The sequence below is a fragment of the Vigna radiata genome, chromosome 3, assembly GCF_000741045.1.
Source record: "Vigna radiata var. radiata cultivar VC1973A chromosome 3, Vradiata_ver6, whole genome shotgun sequence".
NCBI lineage: Eukaryota > Viridiplantae > Streptophyta > Magnoliopsida > Fabales > Fabaceae > Vigna > Vigna radiata.
In genome coordinates this window covers 4,264,263-4,291,211 of record NC_028353.1, presented here as the reverse complement: position 1 = coordinate 4,291,211, position 26,949 = coordinate 4,264,263, and the positions used below count along the sequence as shown (strand labels likewise).

Here is a 26,949-nt window from a genome sequence, read left to right as displayed (position 1 = left end):
ATGAAGAAAGAGAAAATATTAAAATAATATTAATTAAGGTTAAAATGGTAATTTTTTGGAGGTGCAGGATGAAAGCTTAGAGGTGCAGGATGAAACACCCTAATTTTTATATAACACATTGTTTTTTATCCATAAGAGTTTGTATTATATGTTTTAAATATTTATTTTTAAATTCATTATTAGTAAATGTTTGTTTTTAAAGTAATCATCAATACTGCTGATTGTTAGAATATAAGATTTATTATTTGATATCATTATATGAATACAAATAATATATACTCAGTTTTGACAAGATTACGAGTGATACAGGCAGGATAAAATAACGTGCACAAAGAGAAATAAATTTTTCTATGTAAATTGTTCAATATGTTATTCATACTATTTGAACATTGTATAATTTAATATGAAAGAGTAATTAGATATAGAACAATAAGATAATAAGATATGTAAGTAAATTTTTCTATTTAATATATTTTGATTTAAAAAAATAAAATTGGTGTAAAGATTTTGGAACGTTACACGAAGTATATAATAATTTGTGTCTTTTTTTTATAATAGAACACATATATTATTAATCATAGGGAGAGAAAAAGAAAATAAACCACTCCAAAATTACTAACGCGGATTATAACTTAGCTTGCATGTTATATTTTGAATAATTTTCGTTATTATAATGAATTAATGTCCCTAAAGAGGTTTTGAATCTTATTCAAATTAGAAGGTAATTCAACTATAACAATTTTGCCTCCATCCCTTGTGACACAGAACAAAAGCTCTGCTCTATCTCTAAAACCTTTCGAGATTGGAATCGAAGAGAAAACAGAATAAAGGGGAAAAAGAAAGAGAGAATTTTGAATGGTGGATGCAGAACATTGGCTACAGTTCAAAAATGGGGGAAGAAGATAATAAAGTAAGGAGGAAAAGAGGAGGAAGAAAGCCACAGAAGCATCTGATTCCATGAATATGTGAAGGGAATTTCTTTCATTTTTTTCAGTTGATAAAAGAGAAAAAAAAAAAGTGACTTTGCGTCGCATCCATCCACAAGAAAGCAAAATTCGAAATGGTTTACTAACTGGCAGAATTTGTTCCATTAGAATCTCATAATGTGTTCTGTTTTTGATTCTGTGTTCAAGTTGCACAGTTCATGTGTCCCAGCATCAAACGTTCATGCAGATTTCATGTTTTACTAGTTTCCTTATAGCTTACCAGCATCAATTATCATCAGCACTAAACTTGTTTAATTTGGTGTGTTTAGTGTCTCACCAATAGCATTATTATTTCCTTATAAAACACAAATTGTGATCAGAATGAACTTAGCACATGAAACTGTAGCATGTACTCAATGGTTGTGCTGTTTCCTCTGACTAAGTTTTCAATGTTCTATAAAGTGCTTCTGTCAAGTGCATGTTGGTAGGTAAATAGTGTAGGCCATGCCCAACAAGCCAACACGGCAACAGAGAATTACCCAAATTCACTGTTCTTTAGTTGTTTGTGCCTCCCTTTTTTTTATCCATTCAATTCAAGCCACCACATAAAATGGAAATTCATGTCGCTGCAACTTCACGTCATTCCAAAACATGTCTGCACCTCCATGTATGCATATGTTGTTGCACAAAATCATTACTTTAAGAAATAATTATCATGTAGTATTATTATGGGAGCAATGATAATCACAGACATTTAGTCACCCGTGCAAAAAGATACAAAAAGTACTAAGCCTGGAATATATAAATTGGGTAAATACCACATGCACTGATAATGAATCATAACCATTTTCAAAATTATTTCAATAATCATTTCTTATTAATTGAGGATGCATTGAAATTAAACTTTTATATGTATAAGAATAGATGCATTGAAAGTTTATTTTTTTTTTCTGCATAATGAAACAAACAAAGAGTTAAGGCAATTTCAGTGTACTTATTTTGTGTCATTTTCATTCTTTAAAGCAACAGTAATGTTGGTTGCATGTCATAAAAATCACTCTGTTTCTCTGCCTTTACATAAATTTGATGATTTCCTTTCTACATCTTTGCCCTTTTAAGAGAATTACAAAGCCTCAATTAGTATATAAGATAAGTATTGTGGAATGCTTTGAAGAATTTGCACCACTTATTTCTGGATTATGTAAAATATGCAGATGAGATAATTAATATTTGAGAGTTATCAGAAACGATAAGAATTTTCACATGAGGATAAATTTATAACTTTAGTCCTCGTTTGTATAGTTTAGTTTTGAACATGCATGTGTGGTATACTGCTACAAAAAATATCCAAACGAGTTATATGGTATTGGGAAAGTTTAAACATTTACTTCCTACGTTATTTACTCTTGCTGTTTCCACATATTAAACAAGAAACCAATTCAATTTTGAATTTTCCATGTTTTCTCTTTGCTCTATATCTCAACCTACCAACCATACTTCACTCACTCCTAATTGAAGCTTAAAAGCAGTGAGCAGCAACTTTCCTTCTGGTTCAACCTTCTTCTCTATCTCTTCCTTTGTTACTCTGCAGAACCTCTTACCCTTGATCATCGAGATATGAAAGGCATAGACATCTTCTGTGCATCACAGGCCTCAACAGCCATATGTCTTAGCATGGATGAACCCTCTTCTTCCATTTCCAACACAACTCAATTTGGTGGCAGAGCCATTGACCGCCACAACCCCATCATCACAGATCCAAGAAGAACACCCTCCAGAGACTTCATTGTCCCTAGTTCTTCTCCTAAACCTTTGCATGATCATCTCCCCAAGCCTAAGAAAAACTCCACTTCCAAGCCAAGTGTCCAGAAAAAGAAAAATCCAACAAAGGGTCTTGATCAAAAGAAGAAAAGTAGTATGGAAAAGTTGACCGAACACATCACAAACAATTACTCTTCAAAACCAATTGATAGTATTCTGAGGAGGAGTTGGGTTAGGCCGCCTACTGATTTGATCACCCCTCCTGGTTCTTCAAGATATTTGCTCGGTGACATGCCTTCCTTCCATGCTGGATCATCACTTTATGATCCTGTTTTGGCTTTAACTAACGTTGACAAGGACAAAGCTCAGGTCCTTCATCATGATGAAACCATCCATTCATCTAAACCCTCTTCTAGCTCCTCTCTTCCAAAATCTGCTCCCTCAGACCAGGTTGAATTTTTTTTTACAAAACTTATATACAATTCCTTAGATGTTGTTTGAACCGTTCTTCCATCAGAATGAAGTCTCGTCTGCATAATCATTTCAATACAAAATTTATTTGTGTGAATCACTGAGATGAAACTTCAATCACAGTTGAAGAATAGCACAATGTACACTTAAAGTTAGTATTATTTTAGTTTTCTCCTATTGACTCTTGTAATTATACACACATGACCCTGAAAAACTTACATTTTTCTATCTGAATTATGTGCATATGTTTCGTTTCAGGTACTCTTAGCCTCTTCTGATAGACTATATATAGCTATATAAGAAAGCTTTTTCATTAGTGGCAGGAGTTTGACTAGTATGTGTTTGTCAAATGGGGTGTGATTTGAATGATTTTTCTTGCAGGTAGTAGTTTTGAGGGTTTCTCTGCACTGCAAAGGTTGTGAAGGAAAGGTGAGGAAACATCTCTCCAGAATGCGAGGTATGAAAATCCCTCTCGTAAAATCTTCTCTTTCGAACCATAAATTTAACACGAGGTCACATGCAATCATTAAAATGTTTTGTCACCATTTAGATGAAGTTTCAGAATTAAAGTTCTAAGGCTTGCAGGGTGAGATTGTAATGAAATTAATGTACAGAGGCCAAGGTGAAAATACAGATATCACTGCTTGAGTTCATAAATAAGAGGGCATGTTTCCTCTTTCAGAAGATTTGACAAACATAAGATGATAACAGTTTCAAACAGATTTGACTTAAAAATGTTGTATTTAATGATGAAATTTGATTTCTCCATGTATTCTGACATGATTAGCATAAATTCATTAAAGTTGTGATTAATTATGAAAGGGAGTTTGTTGTTTGATGGTGTTATTCATGTATTGTTGAATTACATGGACAGGAGTAACATCCTTCAACATAGACTTTGCGGCAAAGAAGGTAACAGTGGTTGGTGATGTGACTCCTTTGAGCGTATTGGCAAGCATATCAAAGGTGAAGAATGCACAATTTTGGCCAGAACCTGCTTCAGTAGTTGGATCCGGTTATGCAGAAACCAAGAAAACAAATTTTATCTAACTCATATTACCATTATTCTGCTTTTTTTTTTTTTTTTTTTGTTTCAGTTAGAATTTCAAGGTTGGAAACTGGTGAGTAGTAATTTAATTAGTGTAAATACAAATGTAGAAGGTACTGTAACTTTGGTTTGAAGAGATATTAGAGTTTATTATTTGTGCAAATATGTTTCTGTTTTCTTTTGCTGGCGGTATCTGGGTTTTTAGCTGCAATATGAAAGAATGTGTTAGGGAAATCATCGGCATCCATAAAGCAATAAAATGATTTCTGTAACTTTTTCGAGTGTTTATAATATGGGGTTATGCGCAGGTTATCGAGAATCTTTGTCTTTTTCATAAACGAATGTGATGACAGGAATGATAGCTGTTTTGTGAGAGAGAGAAATATTGATAATAAATCATGTCACTAATTTAGTAAGGATAAAAAAGCTTTAGCAAAAACTTGAAATTTGTAGTTTTATAACCAGATTTTGGCTGCATGTTTTATATAGATGTGCTTTAGAATGACTTTTGCGCATATATTCGCAAAAATCAAGATGAAAAAAAAAAGGAATGCATTTCTGCCTGTTTGCAGAAAAGATCCTTTTATTTTTCAGAATTTTCAGTTCATGACCGAATTTTGGGGAAACAGAGCTGGTTGGGAAAATAACTAGTTTGGATTTTTTTTTTTTTAAAAAAGAAAAAATCTATTTGCAAAAGAGATTCAGAGGAAGAATAGGAGGGGGGAAATAATAAATATTTAAAATTAATGAATTTGTATGAAAATATTTATTTAAGAATATCAATTTATTTTTTTTAAATAAATTTTAATTAGTTCTGACAAACGAGATAAATTAAACAATTATGTGAGGGAAATATAATTTAGTTTTTGTAAAAGAAATTATATAATTTTAAATTTAAAAATATGAATAATATTTTTTTCTCAATTTAAAATTTAAAAATATTTATTTTTTCTATCTAAACAAATTATCTTTTACTTTGCATATTTTTTTTACTTTATTTCCTCTCTCAAATGAATTAAATTTATTATCCACAAATTTAACTCATTCTTTTAAATAAACTTTTATATTTAGTATTGCATTATCTAAAATTTATTTAATTTTTTTTGACAAAATATACAAATAATAATAATTTTTTTTTAATTTTCAAATCTATAACTTAAAGTTGTGATCGGTGGTTAAGATTACGAATATTTTAATCTATAACTTTAAATCATAATAAGATGATTAAAATTATAATAATTTAATTTATAACTTTAAGTTTTGATTGAATGATTAAGATTATTAAATCATATGATTTACTATAATATAGTTAATTTTTCTTAATTCTTTTAAGTTATCATGTTGCCTTATAAAAAAATATTAACAATATTTCATGGTAAAAGTTATTTAGATGACTTTTCTATCAAGTGATTCTAATTAATAAGTTTTATTGTCCAAAAACTTCACTACTCAATAAAAAAAAACTTGTTCATTTTGATAATAAAAAAAACTCAAATTTGTTTTACTTCCTTTATAATTTATATTTTTTTTATCTTTTTCTTTTAGTTGTCTTCATTCCTTAAAAGAACATTCTTTAATAAATAATCTCATTCCTTAAAAGAGCATCTATTAATAAATATAATGAATTTAAGTAACAAATGAGATAAAACAAATTTGATAATTCAATAATTTATTGTTAAGATATACAAAATTTTATTGAGTAAGTGAAGTCTTGGGAGGGAGACTTATTAGTTAGAATGGTGGAGGAGTTATTCGAATAACCTTTAAAAATAATATATTGTTAATATTTTTATAGTGTTTTTTCTTTTTGTGTTTTTTAATGAGACATGAATAAAGAGAAGAATGTTGTCAATCATTTGACTATAATGATAATGAAAAGATTCAGAAAAACCAATAATATTATTATAGATCATATAATTTGGTGATCTCAATCACCCAATTAGAACTCAAAGTTATAAATTGAATTATTGCAATCTTAATAATTTGATCAGAACTTAAAGTTGTAGATCGAATGACCGATGATCGTGATCATCTAATCACGACTTAAAGGTGTCGATCTTGCATGGGGATGACGATGTGTGACACCCAGGCAGGCGTGTCCTCGACCTAATGGCTTTGGACGCAACTTGCGTTCAAAGACTCGATGGTTCACGAGATTCTGCAATTCACATCAAGTATCGCATTTTGCTACGTTCTTCATCGATGCAAGAGCCGAGATATCTATTGTCGAGAGTCATTTTGATTCGTTTCGTGACAAATGAGTGATGATTTTAATTACTCGATCATAACTTGAAGTTTAAAATTAAATGATTGATGATCTTAATCGTCCAATCACAACACAAGTTGATGATCAAATTATTGACAATCTTAGTCATTTAATCACAACACAAGTTAATGATCAAATTACGAATGGTCTTAATTATCTAATCACAACTTAATGAATGAATTAGTGGTGGTCTTAATTGTATGATAACAACACAAGATGTTATAATTTTAACAATTTTAATAATCCTTCATAATATAAGCTGTTGATGGAATTTACTTAAAGGAAAAAGTTGAAAAACAAATGTCACGTCTAACCTCTCAAAATTTCGAAATTGAGTAATATTGTGACTAAAATCGAATATGTGATAGTATTATATATTTGATAAACAAATTATAATATCACCGTCAAAACATTTAAGTTATTTTTAGTGATAATAAACATAGTATCCTATTAATAAATATAATGAATCTTAGAAAATATTTATATCAATAACTTATATTCAATGCTCTAACTTATATTTTTGTGCTAGAACATTGAATAATGGATATTACTAAGTGGGAAAATAAACTAGAAAACAATTCAATTGCGTTTATTTTAGAAGGGTCTATTTTACAAATAAAATTCTTTGATGGTCAGCCTTAAATACTGTGTCCATGTTTGTTTTCTTCCGTTACAATCGATATAATTAAAAAAAAAAAAAGTAAGATAAGATTTATCATAAAATACATAACAGAAGTATTTTATATTTAAGTTGACAGAAATTAAATCATTTTAAAGCAAAAACAAATGCTAAAACTACCTAAGATTAATAAAATATCTGAATTTTGCAGGAAAAAAGACTTGGGTAACGGTCACAGCCCAGTTATACTACTATTATTGAAAAAAAAAAAGTCTTTGGTGGGCCTCACCAAAACATGGATAAATTAAGAAAATATTTTTTTAATAATATATTTTTGACGACTTTTTTTTATGATGTATAGTAACTAGTAGTCTATTATAAAAAAATGGTTAAGTAACTTAAATGGAAAAAACAATTTATTATATTAATAGTAATAAAATTTTATTACTATTTATTTTATTATCATATTTATTTAATATAAGTAATAAGATTCTTGATAAAAAGTTACAAATTTGTTATTATAATAAAGATTATAACAATAATAAAAACTATATAATTTCAATTTGTTATGAAATAATTAAGGATAAAATTACTAAGAATAGAACAATAATTTTTATTTTTAAGAGGGGTAAGTATTATGAATGAATGAAAGAAGAATAAAATCTGAGAAGAACTATAAAAAATAATTTCCTTCAAATGTAGTGGAAGACTGTTGTTCCAGGCCTTGTTTTAAAATTAAGATTTTTTCATAAATAGGAACATTACTTACAAATAACATTAAGCTATGAAAATATCCTTCATAAAATCAATAAAGAAATTTCAAATGTTAGGGATGTGAAGCCTTAACAGAAAAATTGATTAGTAAAATTAAAGAAGAAAACCAACATAACCTAAAACAGAAGGATGATCGTTTGCTCAAAGCGGTTCAATTAAAAAAATAAAGTAAGAAGGCGAAACAAAAATGGTGTATGGAGATGTGCATTCTGGTCAGAGAGAGCACACACACTCATCGAAATATCTCGTATTTGCAGACGTATATGAGCAACTCATCATACCAGAATATATACACCTCAACATAAAACACAAAAGAAAATCTCAAATCAATCTGTAAATAATCCAATCTCACTAAAATTAATATGATGCAACTTAGAAAAAATGGTGGGCATCAGATAATAAGCGGAGTTGAAATCCACACAGTAATTTCAGTGTGTAGGATAAGATTCTTTTCATCACTTGCCAAATCAGAGAACTACAGAAGATGAATATGAACACAACATACGCTTTTTATTGAAAAATAATAAGAAAAAGGAGTTAAACGGCGTAGATCATGCCGCTCGTGATAGATGGCGCAAAACCCTAATCGACAGTGGGATGAAGAAGACGATGCATTGCTTTGTATTTATACCTCTTAAAGGAAATAATTTTGCATCATGTCTCGAAGCATACATGGGCTTCAAGATCTAACTACATTTAGCCCACATTACTGATTTCTTACTGCACCTCCATAATTTTTTTCTGCACCTTCATATATTTTAAAATTTCAATTTTACCTGTTTTATTTTGAGTTTCGGAATATACAATATGAAAATATTTTAGATTGTATGATCTAGGGATTATAAAATGCAAGCCTATTGGAAACATGTTCTATACTACAATGTAAACTCTCTCATTTTCATTTTTAAGACTCGTTGTCAATTTCCTCCCACCTCCAGAAGTCCATCTCGTCAATGACCTCATTTACTCACAACCACCACCATGAGTGCATACACGAGCCAACACCACTCTAATATAATTTAGTAAACCTGGTGGTTACACAAATTAACATCATTTTCTAAATTAATGGTTGAGTCCATTAGTAAGCCTATTGGAAATGTTGATGTTCATGACAAAAAAGGATGATGCAACCCATAAGGAGGTAGATGATATTGATAATGAGAGTGTTCAACTCAATAAGAAAAATGATAAGCCAACTCTGATTGTTGGAAATACTTTACTAGGATTGAGGTTAGTGATGATGGAAAAGAGACGGTAAGGTGTAATAGCTACAATAAAAAATACATAACTAGTAACAAAAAATATGGCATTTCTCATTTGAAATATCACGTTGAAAAATGTAGTAAAATTAAACGTGAAAATGTGAGACAAATGATAATGGCGGAGCAAATGATAAGGACATTTTAGTAATATTTATTTTCTATCAATTAATACATTTTTTTTATCTATCACATCTATTAAATCTTATACAAACTTTCACAAATTTTATTTTCAATTTCACTCTCAATCACTTTCAAATCCATTAAAAAAACAACATAAAATTTAATCCACTCAAATCCATCTAATCCTTCCTCCTTAAATCAGACTCAAATGAACACACCCTAATTGTAAAAGTTACTAGATACATCATACACTAAATCGTGAACAAATCCTTGCTCTGAGGGTTGCAAACTAGACTTGCATTTGTAGAAGAAAAAAAAAATCTTAACCTAGGTCTCATTAGTATAAGAAAATCAAAATTGCTTATCAACCCGCCAACTTGCAGTACGAGTTTTGCATTTGAACTTGTTTCTATGTTACGACTAGTCAAACCTGACCGATGAGTTTTTGCATTTGAATCTGTTCCTATGTTACAACCAGCCTGATCCGTTTTTAATAGACAACGACAAACTAGACTATGACAAACTAGACTAAAACGGTGGGCCTGACGCATTTCTGTCATCCCTAATCCAAAATATATTTTTTATATTTTAAATTATACATGTTTCGGTTATGGGATTCGAGATTAAAACACTCAAAGCTTTCCCTCGATCTCCCGATCTTCCAACACACGCCAAATACCTCTTCTTGAATTACTGATCTTCCAACACCCACCAAATACCTCTTCTTGAATTACCGATCTTCACTAGGTCACATGAAACATGAAGGTTAAAATGAATATGATTAGACAAATGTTTTTACCTGATTATTAACGCTGTATTTATAAATATTTAGCCCAACGATCAACATTAACTATTCATAAATGTTGTATCTTCTGTTTCTCCTTATGTAATATTCGTCCATTAAAACTATTTACACTGCTTCTAATACCATTAATTATCTTTTAAGACCGTCTTCAATACTTTTCCACTACTCAACTCCACAACCGGACTTCCTTGACCCTGTCCGATCGGTCCTTGTACCTCAGCTCCGAGTTCGTAATTTAGAATACAAAATAAAGAAACAATTTGTACAATTTAAAAAATATCTTTTATTATTAAATTACAAATTACATAATTCAAAATTTAAATTTTATATTCCAAACTAAAAAATCCGAAAAAAAAAAGAATTTTGAATCATATAATCTTTAATACAAAATAAAAGACATTTACAATCCAAAATGCAGTGCGGGTGATCTTGCTTTTTGCGGTTCTTTCAATTGCAATGTGGATCATCTTCTGGTTTTCAATGTCACGGTTGTCGCGGTGGCTTTCGCTGAGGAAGGAGATGGAATCGTGGATTCATCAACGTTGCACAGATGAGGAGTGAGAGACCCATTGTTTCTTCACATTTTGCAAGACCGGTAAAAGAACAATCCCAATGGGTGAACGGAGGGGTGCACACGAAGAGATGATGGGAAGAAGATGAAGGTGAAATGGTCTTTGCACTTGACCTACGGAGGTGCTGGAAGAAACTACGGAGGTCGAGGAAGAAGCACCCTCCACATGATAGTACCCAAATACATGGGCTTACCCAGACCCATGTCAGTACTCTTATGCTCATCTGAACAAAGTATAGGCCCAAACAATAATTTTCAATCTACTAATTGTTCAAGAATAACTGCATCATAAGAGTGTTTATTAAACTATATACAAGGAAAGATGCACCGATGACATTTGCGTCAATCTATAACATAAGAGACCCATAAGAGAGATCCAATGTCGAATTGGCTTTTTCCAAGTGTGAAAATAACAAGGCACGAAGAGAAAGAGAATGAATGCTAGGGTTGAAATATTGACGAGCTACAGGGTGGACGGTTTTACAATTGACAACAGTGGAGGCAAAACCTCTACCCTATTGTTTAAAGGTTGACACTTTCATTTTACTAAATGCAAATTGGAAGTCACTATAACAAGCTTACTCCATTTTCTGTCTGACAATCTTTATTCATTTTATGAAATTACCATTTTACTACTTGATTCATGAATTATAGCAAAAATGTCCAGGCGCAAAATGCCTATGTAACAGCTATCTCTGCCACTAGATCATCAAGTAGCAAGCTCTCAACTTTGCTACCTATTCCATCAATGTCATCTCTTAAGTTCAACCACTGCAATTCACTAACCAACACCTTCCCCAGTGTCGTATCCTTTACTTTTCCCTGACTCCACAGCATCTTGTACAAACAGTCTTGGAGTCCACTTTTAATCAATTTCGAACTAGAACAAATATTTGTGGCTCTCGAAGGGATTACCCATGATTGTGCCCTAACAAATTGATCGTATATGTCGATAATTCCCCAATTTATACGATCAAAAAGCAATCTCCTTTCGGACCGTGGGCAAGTACTCCAATCAGAATACTTCTTTTCAAGCTCATCAAACACTGAAAGACTAACAGGGCATTCAAGAGAATGCCAAACTTCCAAAAATGCATCAGGTAAAGCTCTATCAATTCCAGATTCAGACAAGACATCAATCATGTAGGAAGACTCCCAGCTATCTCCATCAAGTAATCCATTGTCTTCTGAAATTCCTGTGTATGCTTCCCCACCATCTTCATCACTTTGAATTAGCACGGATCCTTCAAATTCTTCAGATTCTAGCTTCAGCAACTGAAGTTGCATTCGAAGCCCTGAACACAAGAAACGTACATGAAACCAAGGAATCCGAAAAGAGGAAAAACATCAAAGACAAATGTTTAGGAGGACACCAAATCAATTGCTAATCATTTCTTCTGTTAAGCTCAAAAAGGTAATTGAAAAAAGCTTGAAGCCAAGCATGGATGCAAGAATGAGGGACAAATTCATTCACGTTCATTATTTATCATATCAACCCATCTGACATTTTAATTTACATCACGCAAAAGAGGAAATGAGGCAATTATGATGTCAAATTAGAGTCTCGCCCAAAATCTATTATTTAATTGCAGCTAGGAAGTCAGAATGCATAAAAATATACTGGTATACCATCAATTCCAATTTTAATTAATTAAATGATAAATTAAAGGGCGCTAATGCCATCGCATGGGAAAAAACAAAATCACAAATTCTTCTTATTTAATTTTATAAAAGATGCCATGCTAAAATATTAAGTTCACTTAAACTAGAACAGAATTAGGACATGCATGAAACTACATTTGGTCTTCTGTTTCTTCATTGACCAAGTGCAATGCAAACCACAAAGGCAAAGCACAAAAAAATCTTTTCAGTTAACTGTTTAATCTCTCAAGGTTCTATTTCTTGATTACACTGAGGATAAAATGTATGTACAAAAAACCATCATACTAACTACTGTAATTAGTACGGAAACATGTGAAGGAATACCTGACAACTAGGGAGTAAAAGGGAATAAATCAGGAACTATACAAACGATGGAATGAGGAAACTAAACATTGCCTATATACAGTAATCCAAGTAAATGTCTGAGGGAGTTACCTTGTATGTCAACACTGAGACTTTCAAAACACTCGGAACATGATGACAGATCATCAGTAAAAGAAGGTTCTAGCACTGAGACTGGACTGGGTTGATCCGCATCTTTACAGCATGAAGATTCAAGTCCAGATACAGGTGTTTGCAAGGGGACAGAATTTTTAGCGGAAGACCCAACTGATAAATCCTGAAATATTTCAAAACGTCAAGCAAGATTAACACACTTAATGGACTTTTAAAGTTTGCTTAACAATTACTGGCCTAATTAATTGGACATGCTGAGACAAAAGAACCACTCTCTCACATAAGCTAATGTCTTAGAAGTTTACCTACTAGACTATTACAGCATCTAAACAATTTTGCAAAGACTAATAATAGTTTCTGAGTAGATTTAGATGTTTTCAAAAACTCTATGCATTTCATTTAAGCACCAAAAGTGTATGAATAACCATGAAAATCTACTGAAAATATGAGTGACTCCAAACGAATGGAAGATGGAAGAACTAAGAGAACGAAAGGAATTTTCCACAAATACACATAGAGAAGGATTAACCAAACTATATAAGCTAATGTAAAATAGCTGGCACAAAGCTATCCTTTATTCACTTCCACTGAATTATAAAAACATCTCATGTGATCGCATCCTGTTTTTAGCTCATAGCCAGTTTCAAGTCAATTAGAAGATGAGTTTTCAGTTGATAAGAGCCTTGGAAGAACCATACTACAAAAACTAGCTGTTACAGTTGGACAGCCTAAGGCCTTATAAACCCCGCACCACTGTTCCATACTTCTAACGTAAGACTCAAGTCTCAACCTAGCAAATGGATCAAAAGGATTTCTCCAATTTGATTATAAACTGTGACAAGTGAATTAATTGATTACTTAATTTAACGTGATACAATATCAATGTCAACTGAGAGGAGACAGATAAGTGTTTTACTGTTTACTGTAAGTTGACCTGTTGAGTAAAACAATTATGATTATGGTATGGCATTCACACATTTCAATAAGAATATAATCAGGATACCAATGAAAATGCTAAAAGCTTAAACAGCAGCATTAAATTGTCTTTGAAAACTGCATTAATATCATCTTTGAGTAAAAAAAAATAGCTTCGGATCAAGAAGCACCTTAATATAAGATTCAGATGAAACAACTGCATTTTCATCTGCCACATTCACAATAGCTTCAGTAACTGCAATAGTTTCTCCATCCATCTCAGCCAATGATTCAGCGGCCAACATTTCTTGCTTCGGCAAATCCTCTTCAAGATTAAGCCTCACTTTATTTTGAATTGTATTCAAGTCTGGGGATGACTCATTGCCTTCTAGATTTGATGGATGAGAACACCGAGACTTCTTGCTTTTTAGGTTTCTCGTATTCATACACTGTCTCTGTTCAAGACATTTCACCACTTTCTTCCTTTCCCGTTTAGAGGCTACCTTTGGCACCATAAATCGATCATCGTGAAGAGCTTCATGGCACAAAATTGTTCTAGGACTTCCTAAGGAAGTAGTAGATGAAGCAGGAAGAGACTTAGACCTCGGTAAACTTCCAATACATCCATCCTTCCATCCATCCCTACTGCTAATACCCAATGGTTCAACCCACCCAGCAGGTTTACCATTGCTAGAAACTTTATCACGTAAACCCCCACTAGGGCTGCTGTCAAAATTAGCTGTTTTCATTTCCTTATCAGGGGTCGCAAGCATTTCAGCTAGTGTGCCACTCCTGGATACAGAATGACCCTGCTGAGACTTGAGTGACATTTTCCACCTCTCTGACAATCTCTTCTTTGCCTCTTTACTCACAAATGATTCACTAAAACATGATGATGGGCTGATAGTATTACTTACGTAAAATGGGTTTCCAAAAGTTGCAGGTGTCACCTCTGATTCCTCAAGAGATTCATTCCCAGAAAAACTACATGAGCCATTGTGCCACGTGTTTCCTCTAAATGTAGAAGTTGATAATAACATGGAGCCATTACTCAAATTATTTTTCATTTGGCTTGTGATTTCCTTTGCAATTTCTCTTGATTCCAAAGAATTTTGCCTTGAATGCCAGGCATTATCAGGCAAATTTATTCTTTGATTCAGTTCAGTGTCCCTAAATCTGCTATCTGAAAATTTAGGATACCTTCCATAGTCCAACAGAGAAGTATGTGAAGAACAAGGTGATGAACCAATTTTGGTAGCTTTCTGCACTTTTCCAAGATTAGGTTTTAGGATAACAATCCTTGTTGGGACTGCATCAGGCTCACTTCTTCCCCGAAACTGAAGCTTTGATGATTTTGGCGAACTATGAGTATCCTGTCTTCTGATTACATGGGAAGAATAACCATCACGATGCTTCTGATGAGATCTATTGTAATTCAACCCTTTTATCTCCCTACCCGGCTTCGGGCTTAAGTCACCATGTTCATAGTTTTCTATATCTGATGATTTGGTACCTTTGATGTGATCAAAATGTGATTCGGAAGGGGAACCTTGCAGATCATCTAGATGCCTTTTAAACAAAGAATCTGGCCGCTTAAAGTATTTTTGCAAAAGATCATTGTTAGAGTCTAGAATCTCGAGTGTATCATGGGAATCCTGGGAAGACGGTAAATCCTGATAAGTTGCACGGAGTTTGGCATCCATGAATTTCTGTTCAACAAATGACATTTCATCATCAGTGACCTTCAACTTTACAGACCCCTGGGACGAATACCTACAACCCTCTATGTTTGAGATCTCTGAGACCTCAAACACATCCTTAAACTCTTGTTGATTCTTTGAACTTCTTCCAGATGTTCGACTGCCGTATAGTTTACCACTGCTTCGAGTTTTCGCTGCCGGTGTTGTCCCTTTCACATTATTTTCTGACACATGCTTGTGATGCTTATTGGCAGGCAATTGCAACGGAAGTCCATCAAGACCCATTAATCTGCCTATGACACCGGGAGCTCTTCTTTTGGGTTCAGTTTCTCGGGACAGTTCTTCAGCTAATAGCTTCTTCATGGGAGTTCCAAACGGTTGCTTCGAGGACCCGAACCCCAATTGAAATGATCCCTGAAAAAACCAATGCATTTTCTCACGATAGTCAATTTCTCTGATTCTTCTTTACTAGAAAACCCACCCCCCAACGACACATAAGGTGTACGTAATGCAATGTGTTAATTTGAACATAATAGTGCGTTCAATTAAGAAAATATGGTTCATGACTCCGAAATGCAGCTAATTAAATCGTAACCAAGCGTCTAGATATGAAAGCTGAAAGAAATAGAAAGCTCACTGAATCTTCATCCGCAACCCCATCACTGCAAGAACCAGAATCAGAGGGAAGACTCTGAATTTTTCTACGTCTATGAACCTGCTTGCTTCCTGAAAACGAATTAAACAACAAAATTAGGATGGAAGACTCAAGAGCGCGTACGACAAAGGGTTTAATTAAGAATTGATCACTAAAATTCTTCAAAAATACTAAAAGGAGACACACACTACTTGTCAGGAATCTATGGTAAAAGTAGTAATTGAAAGAGTATGAGAAGAAACGCCTCCCACTCAATCATGCATGAGATAAAGAGAATGACAGAAAACGCTTTGGAAATAATTATCAAAGGCGAAGCAGCGTAAGTAACAAGACATCACAACAACACAAGAAATTCATGATGAAAACAGAACAGCATTATTACACCTACAGCACTAAGGAAAGGCTAAAAAGCAGATCAAAAGCTCATACACAAAAAAAAACAAAAAAAAAACAAGAGAGTTAAGAAGGAACTTGATCCACCACCTTTAGGTCTCTGCATTTGAAAACACTAAATCGTTCAAGAAGCAGCAGAGTCCGAGAAATAAACGTGAAATGGAAGAAATAGTTTGAAATAGTTTGCCAAATGATAACAAACCCTAGGATGTCATGCTCAGGATACCAAAAACAGAACAAAAAAAAAATGTGAAGATGCACAGATCTTGAATTGTGCGAGGTGATTGATTTTAGTTAATAAGCCAAAACCAAAACAGTGTGAGAGAAAACGTGAAGAGAGAGACAGAGAGAGAGATGTGATGGGAATGCGATGGGATAGTGTTCATTTTTTGAAGTTTCAATTCAAATACCGATACACTGACACCGGAGGCCTCACCCTCTGCGCGGGGAACTACTAAGAGTAGAATAGGAGTGTGATGCTCCGTCCATGCTACACGACACGTGCTCATCTCTCGTTTCGCCACGTAGGCTCCCAAAGCCTTCGCGTTTGCCGCTTGGTAAATTTTTAACACAGCCCAACAATTATTGTCATTTTCCTGAAATTGAAGGTGGTTTTGTTCTTTGAAAAAATCGTTTTTAGCAAAAGAAATCTTCGATTTTAATGACATTTCTGGTGCCAAAATCTCGTGTGTATTGTGAATTTTAGGTAATTTTTTCTTTTTTTCACTTGTCTGTAAATATTTCTAAAAAGATTGTAGCATTCTAAGTTTTTATCTTATTACTCAGCGGTGTCACATTAAATTTTGTCACTTCAATGTTTGACCAGAAATTTTCCATTTGTGTGCCTACAGAGCAAACTATAATAATTGTAAAATTTATTATGACACGCGATTTTACTTGATAAATAGGGCAACCCATGAGGAACATTGCCTCTCCACAATGTCATTGACGGTCAAACACAAGCCATAATTGTGTGTGTATACATTTCTGAATTCAAATTCTCCTCTTACCATAAATGTAAAAGTAGTGAAGATTTTTTAGGAGAAACACAATAAAATAAGCTTTATGTGCAACAATAATGTATTGCTTAGGAGTGTTATTGACAATAATAGTGTATATTTGTGTGTGTAATGTTGGAGGAACAAGAAGCTAGTAGGAGATAGGGAGCATATAGACGTGATGATCGATGAATATTTGAATTCTACACAGACAAGTCAAAAAGGCAAACAAGTGCATGCTTCTACTACACCTTTATTCTTTTGCTTTTTTTTTTCTCTCTTCAATTAATTTACTTTTTAAGAGTGATTGGAGTGTCGGTAAAATATTATGATCAATCATTACGCTAAAGTACCATAAGCATGTTTGATCCAAATCAAGCAGAAACCATAAAACCATAAGCAAGTCCTATACACATATTTCAATGTATAACATTTGAACAAAATCCATACCCAACCAATGGAGAAAATCTAAGTTCAAAGTGTGAGGAAGTAGCCCCACGTTGCTTCGTAAATTCATATTTTCATGGTTTCAGTGTCGTCCCTATCCAAAGGAAAAGACATGACTACAAAAGATGGTCGTTCCTTAAATAACTATAGAGTGAAACATTTTTACCTTTATTTCACATACATTGATAAAAAATAAAGAAAAATATGGTTTGAAAAGGTTAAAGAATAAAGTTATGCGGCATTGCTATGATTGCGGAGCTTCTAGAATAAAATGGTTTTCCTTGAAACATATAAAGTTTATAAGCATCCATTACTTCGTAAAATATCTTTTTTTTTATCATTTCAATTATTTTTTTTCTTACAAGATTATTTTAAAAGAAATAAAGTTTAAAGCAAGTTGGTTAAATAAAGTTACGTAGGACCGAACAATTATGAGATTTGAATGAGTAAGAAACTTTTGACGACATATGATCTAAATCGGTAGGTACTGCAATTAATCTTGGACGTTTGCCCATGAGTCATGACACCGAATCAGCAATGTTGGAAACTTTAGCCCACATAGACATTTGAGCTGGCTGAATTGGTAGGGACACCACAGATGTCTCTTAATCAGCGTAAATTATGAAATAAATGGATAAAATAGCAATAACATGTTCAGGCTTTCAACAAGTATTCACTTTTAACTTATAATATTGCCATGTAGAGTTAAATCACAGATAAAGGGTTACTTATATGAAAATACATTAAATAACTAGAAATTTTGGTGAGTGAAGGCATAAAAGCCATTAAAGTTAAAGAAACAAATTTTGAAATGTAACTTTGTGGAATGCAGATGAATTAGGATTGAATTGTATACAGCGAAGGTGACTTTTGTAGAGAGTATACATAAGCCGCAATTCCATATTTTATCTCTGTTATATAACTTTGTCTGCTATATCTGCTAACTCTCTTTGTTTATCAAAGTTTAGGACCATTACTTTTGCCTGCTGTCAGTGACTTTGCTATTGTCTACCCAGCTTTGCCAGCTGTTCATAGGGTAGGAAGTTAAAGTGCTTCACATTCAAATTATTATGAGATAATGATATTTAGACCACAATTTTTTTAAATATTTAAATATCAAATTATTATGAAGATAATGATATTTAGACGACAGTTTTTTAAAATTATTTAAATATTATTTACTTACTATTATGTAATTGATTTATAGTAATATTTATAATTATTATTATTGATTATGAAGTAATTTTGGATTAATCACAAAATGTCACATAAATAATATTTAATTGTTATAAAAAAATATTGTCTAAATATCATTATCCTTATTACAATGCAAGAAAATGTACTCTTCAACAATAAGAATATGCAGTAATTTGCGAGAGTAACGTTGGTCCAATTGATTTCAACTTTTAACTGTAATTTTGCGCTTTAACTCACCAATATGCACTTCTCATTCTCTGTGGAAGTAGTTTCATACGTTTGTGTAGGTCTGTCTGTAGGGAGCTACAACTTTTTCTACCTTTTTCTTTATTAGATAGTGACATCATGAATTATATATGCTTAAAGAACTTCATTATGCAACATGGTTTCTATTAAATTTAAGAAAATATCTATGTTAAGACAGTACAAAATTTGCTTTCTGTTGATTTTTCATAAAAGATATGTTAAATACAATTTCTGTGCAAACATCTTTACTGGAGTAGAACAAGGGGAAAATTGGAAAAAGGAAACATTTACAAGCCCGTTTATTTAAACTTTTTTAAAATTATATTAAACATAAAACAAGTAATTTTATTTTAAGGGTACATAAAACGATTTAGTTTCTTTCAGAAACTATGTAAAATAAATAAAAGGCAGGACCAGAGTTTTGCTTGATTATAATTAATAATAAGAAATTATTCTAAAATCTGTCATGAATATTTTTTTTTCAAACTCTACTTAGCAGTCTTCCTAAAATAGCCACAGATTTACATGAAGCAGATTTTAACTTAGTGTAAATGGATGAGGGTTAAGGCCCCTGTTTTAGAACAAATTAAATATGATCACTTTGAATAATAAGAAATTCGACTTCATTTCTAATTCAGAACTTTCACAAGTTTAAGATATTAAAAAATAAAAAATGAAAGCAATATTTTTATTAAGAGAATGAACTGAAAAATTGGCTTTCTGCCTGACTGAAGCTATTGAAGTTTCTTTTCGGCAAATTAGGAATTGTTCAAAGTATTTTATCCTGAAAATAAATTGATTTCTATTTTATTTTTATTTTTTTTTAAAAAAAAAAACTCTACATTTTGTCATATATGAGAAGAATTCAAATTGTGCAATTGGCGTTAATGGTTTGCGGCAAATTATTGTATGCCGGTGTAGATTTTAAATGTAGGAATCCGTTAGCAAAAATGGTGGCAGTTTGCATCTGCTAACGCAGGCCTGATCCGTTAGGTCGTCATCCTATCACGCTATACGAGACAACAATTTGTTTTACTGTTTATCTTTTGCATAATTTATGTACATGTTTGATTTTAGGTCAGTCAAAACAAACTTCTACTTTTTTACATTACAATTTGAATCTAGCTCTCCATGCCCCAAACTAAATCCAATATACATAAAATAAAAGTAGTAGAAAAACAAGACTTATGTTCATGTTTGCCATTACAATTTTTTTTTTATTAAATTATGAAATAATTTTAATTATTAAAAAAGTCAAGCTTAAATCTTCTGAACATTACAACTGTTCAGATACAGGCAATTGTTATTTTTACCTTCCCATTTTACTTATATGTCCATTTATGTAGCTTTTGGCCTTTCTAGCAGCACTCCTAAAATTTAAAGTGCAAGCATCTTTTGAGAAGAAAACAAGTGAGCATTGAACTGACCAACTGCAATTCATCAATACTCGAGACTATCAAATTACCCTACTTTAGTGAGCTTTTAGATCTTTTTATTTACTGGAACAGATGTTCCAAAAGTGTTTGTTCCGATCTTAGACGTGATAATGTAAGCTGCCTCCACGGTTTTCTTTTAAAACTAGTTTTGAATCTCATTTTAATTCATCCTTTTGCTAGACTTCTATTTTTGTCCCAGAAAAATCTCTGGCACCCACATCTCACTCACTCACGGTGTTCCAAATAATTAATAAAAATATAAAAGATCTATATTTGACCGCTGCAACTTCCACTCACAAGAGCAACGGTTCTTAAAAAACAATGTTGTGAGGAGCCTCAGTTCAAGGATATGACGGACTGTATTTAAAAATGAGGGTAGTTTGGAAAAAGAAAGGTATAGAAGTATATATTATTTAGATCATTTGCGGCCCATCCCCATGCGCGCACTTACTAAACCAAATTATACACTGCAAAAACAAAACAAAGTCAGAGCCCTTTATACTTTAGACAAAGCATGCATGCCTATGACACAACAACTCTAATTCAGATAGGACCAGAATATGAACCAGCATGATAATAGAGCTTGTACTCATAATCTAATGGTTATCAAGCTCAGGTAAAGTTAACAAGCATTTATTTTGACAACGAAGTGTTCCAGAGTATACTAAGTATTATCAACTCACCACCATAAGTAGGAAACTAGTACCAACCAAAAATACAAAAATATCATAAAGAATAATTCATGCTTTACACAAACGATGATGATATTAACAAACTTATACTCATGCAAATACTCTCTCATTTAAGCCATTTGATCCAACTAAAACTTTTTCTTAATATAGTTAAGATACGTGAAGTGTCATTTCCCATGTACAATTTGGTATAAAAAGGCACTGTGAGACGATGGGCCTAACTCAATTTACAAAGGACCTGGTAACTAAATTCTCACACATTGATTAAGAACATGCATAATATAACCCGGGGCAAAAGATCCCAGGTACTGACAAACAGAAATTTGTCAATTAAGACAAAATATGCAGAAACTGTCTTGATCTACAGACTCAAGCACAAGGAGGCTAACATGCAAGTAACATTAGCTTATACCCGGTTTAAAGCCATAAAGTAGGAGAAAATGACATCAACTTATACTTTAAATAGTACTTGTTAAACTGATGGCTAAGGCCCCTGATACTATGCAACAATTATTAACAAGCACCTTAAGTTAAACACATTAATATTCACTTTAACTGTTTATCTCTTTTTTCCAGGAGAGAGGTTTGCACAGTCGATTCAACCAAAGTTTAATGAAGTGATAATATGATAAAATGTAGAAATTCAAGAAAATATTACTTTTCAGTCAGAGTTATCAAACTCGAAAATTTCCACATAATCATTGAAGCACATAAAGTTGACCCGTAAGCTCAAATCGTAAATTTGTTAGAGTTTACTTCCTATTAAAAAAAATATTAAAATAACTATAGATAACATTAATTCAACATTTTGATCCCATAATAAAACTAACTGGTAAACGCCAATAATAAAGTAACTAAATCTAGTGGTAGCTTACTTATAAATATACACCAGATTAGAATAAAAAAACATCTTTTTCAACAAATTTATATTCTCAAATTTGGATAAAGACAAAACAGAGTATTCAAGCAAAACCAAGATCCAAAATACAAACAACAGAAAGTTAATTTCTAGGGAGATGCAATTCAAGTCGTTCCCAGGAACTGAGTTCATGTCCAGGAGCTAGAGTTAGCAATCGCAGATAAATCACAAAGAAGACCAACAATAGCAATGTACTCAGTGAGGAAGGAGAAATAATTGAGTAAGGGAGAAAACCATATTCCAGTGAGGTACAGCAACAAAGCCAGGTCGCAGAGGATGAACAACAAAGGAGCGTGGTGATGAACATCATGAATGGAAACGGTGGTGCGAAGAGAAGAATAAAAAAGGAAAGGGAAGCCAAGGAATGCTATAACAAATTATCCTTATTGCAGGTCTCCTCCTTTTCCCTATTTCCACAAGCAAATCGACAAAGGGGCGCAATAACAAACAACCTGAAGCTGAGTTCGTCAAATCAGTCCAAAACTCGTAAGTTTGGCCTAGTTTTTCAAGCTCAGTCCTAAACTAGTAAGTTTGCCCAAGTTCAGCCAAGTCATCCCAAGCCCACCTAGTTCACTCAATTCTACTGCCATGCTAACTTGAAAACAGGTAGTGAGGTTGTAAACTCATGCCATTTTACAAGTTAAATTGCGAGTTTGATAACTATGCTTTCAGCACTATTCCTCCATCCCAACCCCACAGAACAATAATAAATTCAATCATCTAAAGGTAAATGCAAACTCTAGTCATCTCCTCTAGAGATCTCACCAAAACCATCAATATTGCCCACCTTTTACTAAGCAGAAGTAACTTCAGTGGGAGCTAGTTAATCTAAATTGACTAATATCACCAGTAAGATCACTAAAAGTAAGAAAATGGATAATCAAGATAGGATACGTTTGCAAATATCATTTAAGGTACCATGTCAAATGTCACTTATTATTTATCGCAAAAAATGGGCTTATCTGCACAAATGAATCCGTCCTGCAAGCTAAACAAATCTCAAATCTCAGTTGGCTACACTCACATTTCTATGACACTAACTAAACAGGAAATGGTGGCTTTATTTAGCTCTTTTTTCTTAAGAGTATAACATTCAAAACTCAACACGTACAAAACAATCACCTAAAGTATTTTGCAGATACTTTCATTTAAAAATAAAACATTACGAGATATTTTGAAGAAAAAGTAGAATATTTGGAGTGGAATTGAATATTAACTACAGCAATCCATGCCCATCAAGGACCCAATGAATTTACACAAGACACCTACAGAAAAACATTACAACCCACCATCCATAACTTAGCGAGTAAAGTCAAACTAAAATCAGCATGGTTCCATATCAAATAAGATTATGCAACGGCAACAAAAATGGTAGTGCTTATGATTAACAGTTACAAAAACTTTTTTTGTTCTAAATATGTTATTTTGTTGTCCAAATACCACACGCATTGTACAAAAGATATATAAACTCTCTCAATTAAAATACTATATTTCAAAACCTACACTGTTGCTCAGAAAGAGCTCTCCGTTTCATATTATTATGATCACCTATATTACCGTTAACGGCTAAGTTTAACCTATGCACTGTTTAGATTCTTCCACCCAATATTACCGTCCCAAAACATAAGAAGATACACAGCAAAAAACTTAACATAACTGAGGCTGCAATCCAAATAGAATATAACGCTATAGAAAACAAAAATCAATGCACCAATTTGATATTTCGGCACAAAAATAGCTTATCTTCGTTAACCCTACTATTTATATCCACCACAAACCTAGCCAGCAGTAATTCAGAACCACCATTACGAAGGAAAACTAAAACTAATAAAACTAACCGGTAATCACCTATGGCAACATCTGAATTACCATAAGACAGACATATAAGCAAAAACAAGACTGGGTATAAAGGAAAGGGAGAAAACAAAAACTCATAACCTTCCTCAGTCCCTAACACCTGCTCCCTCCCTCTCCAATTTCTGCGAGAAGAACTTGGTCGCGAACATGTTGTCCTCGAAATATTCCATGTAAGGATGGTCCTTAGGAACAAGCCTGCGAAACTTATCAAACTGCTTATCAGCTTCGTCTTTCTTCCTTAAGAGGGTATATATAATACCCTGACACAAATAAGGCCTGAAATCCCTGGGCTCTTCCTTCACTAAATCCTGATAAGCCTTAAGAGCCTCAGGGAAATTCCCTTCCATCACTTTAATCTGCGCGATCAAGAGCCGGAAGTCCCTCACATCCGAGTTCCTATTCTGCTTCTTGCACGCCTCAGTCGCCTCCTCCACTCTTTTCAACAACGCTTTCAACGGCTCGTTCAACTGCGAAGTCGCCATGACGAGGCCGTGGAACGCTTCCACGCGGAGCGGGTCCTTCTTCAACATTTCCTCGAACAGTTCACGTGCAGCCGCGTGGTTGTCGTTGTAGATATGCATGTTGGCCTTCAGCAGCGGCCACTCGTACTCCTCCGGCTGGAGCTCGATGAGACGGTCCAGAACTCCGAACGCTTCGTCAATCTTGCGCGCTTTGATCTTGCACTCCATGAGCGCGCGGAGCACGTCGACGTCGGCAGGGTTGGCGCTGAGCCGCTCCTCCAGAACTCTCTCGGCTTCCTCCTCGGTGAACGCAGTCTCAGAGTCGGCAGCGGGCGGGGAGAGAGTGACGGCAGTGGCGGGCGTGTGGTGGAAGCGCATGAAGAAGAAGGCGGTGGCAGCGATGACGATGCAGGTGGTTTGGGCGAGGGGGGCGAGGAAGGAGTTTAGGGTTTGGAGAAATGGGGATAGAGAGAGGGCGTTTTTGGAGGTGGGAGACGCGGGGTCGTTTGAGGAGCGTGAAATGGAAGCTCTGATGGAAGGCAACCTGAACGACGACGACGAAGAGGAAAACTGTGATGGAGGTCGAGAGCGGAAAGAGAGAGAAGAGGATAAGAGCGTGGGAAATGGTAAAGTGTGTTGATTGAGAGTGATATTAGGGTGGCGCAGTTTTGGAAGAGAATCCATGGGTAAAGCCCTGCTAGGAGATAGCAGACTGAACATTGGGGGTACTCTCTGATGATGATGATGATGATGAAGAAGAAGCTAAAACCCTTACTCAGGAATTATTGCACCGGAATTAGCAAAACTATTTTAGCCTTCCTAAAAATAATAACTTTCTAATTTCAAATATATAGTGTCAGGATCACGTGCTGCCCTATGTTTCAATTTATTTTATTTATTACACCAGATTACGTACAGGAAAGTAATTTATATATGAATTTTGTTATTTAATATTTATTTTAAAATTTTGGTTTTTTAATTATTGGGAAAATTACAAACAAGACAAAAGGAGGAGGGATAAAGAGAGAATAAGATATTTCAATTTTCTTCTTCTTTTTTAAGAAAATAAAATATCTTACAAAATTTCACAATTATAAAAACTATTTGATATCTAAATTGGGATAAAATAAACCCACATTTTCTTGGTCAGGTCATCTAAGAATGTCACAAAATACATTCTGCCACTAAGGGTTTCTTCTTGCATTGGTCCACAAACATCATCCAGTTTGCACGAGGACCTGTTTGGCACATCTTTCCGAAACTTCTTTCGTGTCATTTTACATTGAATCTCAATTTCCGGGCCTCTTTGCATCATGATCTCTTAGTACAACACGCCCAGACCTTCAGCAATATCATCAGTAAAACGAATCTTAGCACTTGAAGCCTCTTTAATCTTGATGAACCAGTCTCTTCTTTCTGCCATGTGAGTGGAACATCCAGAATCCATATACCAAGATGAGTTGTCACCACACCCTGCATCTGCTTTTGCCATCAACATAACAGTCTCTTGGGTTATCAAGATCCTCACAAAACCGGAATGAAGTAACCCAATCACTGATGCAATTCAATAATCAAAACGAGGGCAGAAATATCATACGAGGCAGAAACTGTCATCACAGGACCGTACTTGATCTTGATACCATGTTCATTAGACATGCACATTAGAGAGTAATTAAACTGAAAATGTCACTCAACAGCATCTGTTTCAGACCCAGAGTGTGCCTTTATACAAAACTAATGCTACAGTGTAACGAATAAGATAAAACTGTTTCTGACTTGATTTTAAACTAACACCCATGAGCATGGGTATTGCAGTATGGAGATTAAAAAGAAAAGAAACTCTTCTTCCTCTCTCTCTATATATATATATATATATGGGGTTTGTTAACACGCGTACGCCTGTTTTTCAGTTGGTACGTTTTAACGAATTATAATAGACAAAAATATCCTCATTTATCATGGATTNTAAGTTTTAAGGTAAAGGATATTTAAATAATTTTCATTCTCAAAACTAAAAAAAAAAACGAAACCCCCAAACCCTTACTCACCTCCCTCATTCCTCTCAACCCTTTCTCTTTCATCTCTCTCACTCCAACATTTTCTCTATCATTCCTATTGCCCCAATTGAAAAAAAAATCATTTTATCACTTTTTTTTATCACTCAATCAACTTCTACAGGCGTTTAGAAGCGTTTAGAATAAACTTTAACCACTGTACAAGATAAAAACCAGTAAAATCATTTTTTACCTTTGAGATTTGGGAAGAGTAACATAAAATGACAAAGTTTATATT

The 26,949-nt window shown here is 33.6% G+C and overlaps 3 protein-coding genes across 6 annotated transcripts; 1 reads left to right on the top strand and 2 right to left on the bottom strand.

Annotated features, from left to right (window-relative positions):
• The first annotated feature begins 2,291 nt into the window (after positions 1–2,291).
• Positions 2,292–4,369, top strand: LOC106757194 (protein SODIUM POTASSIUM ROOT DEFECTIVE 2). Its single transcript, XM_014639811.2, has 3 exons — positions 2,292–3,137; positions 3,540–3,615; positions 4,033–4,369. The coding sequence occupies exons 1-3, from the start codon at positions 2,544–2,546 to the stop codon at positions 4,206–4,208; spliced, it is 846 nt and encodes a 281-aa protein (XP_014495297.1). The 5' UTR covers positions 2,292–2,543; the 3' UTR covers positions 4,209–4,369.
• Positions 4,370–10,946: 6,577 nt separating this feature from the next.
• On the bottom strand, positions 10,947–16,943 carry LOC106757794. 4 transcript variants are annotated; one of them, XM_022779172.1, is made up of 5 exons: positions 16,841–16,943; positions 15,994–16,082; positions 13,848–15,770; positions 12,721–12,904; positions 10,947–11,918 (listed from the first exon to the last, which is right to left on the bottom strand). In XM_022779172.1, the coding sequence occupies exons 1-5, from the start codon at positions 16,911–16,913 to the stop codon at positions 11,302–11,304; spliced, it is 2,886 nt and encodes a 961-aa protein (XP_022634893.1). In that variant the 5' UTR covers positions 16,914–16,943; the 3' UTR covers positions 10,947–11,301. The 4 variants fall into 4 exon arrangements, with proteins under 4 accessions (XP_022634893.1, XP_014496075.1, XP_014496076.1 ...); XM_014640589.2 differs by lacking the exon at positions 16,841–16,943 and adding an exon at positions 16,495–16,827; XM_014640590.2 differs by lacking the exon at positions 16,841–16,943 and adding an exon at positions 16,200–16,473.
• Positions 16,944–21,003: 4,060 nt separating this feature from the next.
• LOC106756779 (protein SLOW GREEN 1, chloroplastic) lies at positions 21,004–25,419 on the bottom strand (the record flags this gene model as incomplete). The annotated part of the gene is given in 2 exon segments (XM_014639358.2): positions 21,004–21,195; positions 24,278–25,419. A coding segment is annotated over 1 exon segment (1,137 nt), but the record flags the coding sequence as incomplete, so codon positions are not given.
• Positions 25,420–26,949: the final 1,530 nt, after the last annotated feature.

Bases quoted from the DNA above. Each gene is read 5' to 3' on its own strand.
- LOC106757194 (XM_014639811.2), top strand. From the start codon at position 2,544: ATGAAAGGCATAGACATCTTCTGTGCATCACAGGCCTCAACAGCCATA. The intron at 3,138-3,539 runs GTTGAATTTTTT...TTTTTCTTGCAG, and splicing joins AATCTGCTCCCTCAGACCAG to GTAGTAGTTTTGAGGGTTTC. The intron at 3,616-4,032 runs GTATGAAAATCC...TTACATGGACAG, and splicing joins ACATCTCTCCAGAATGCGAG to GAGTAACATCCTTCAACATA.
- LOC106757794 (XM_022779172.1), bottom strand. From the start codon at position 16,913: ATGAGCACGTGTCGTGTAGCATGGACGGAGCATCACACTCCTATTCTA. The intron at 16,083-16,840 runs GTGAGGCCTCCG...ATTCGTTTTCAG, and splicing joins AGTAGTTCCCCGCGCAGAGG to GAAGCAAGCAGGTTCATAGA. The intron at 11,919-12,720 runs GTAACTCCCTCA...TCTTGTGTTCAG, and splicing joins TCTCAGTGTTGACATACAAG to GGCTTCGAATGCAACTTCAG.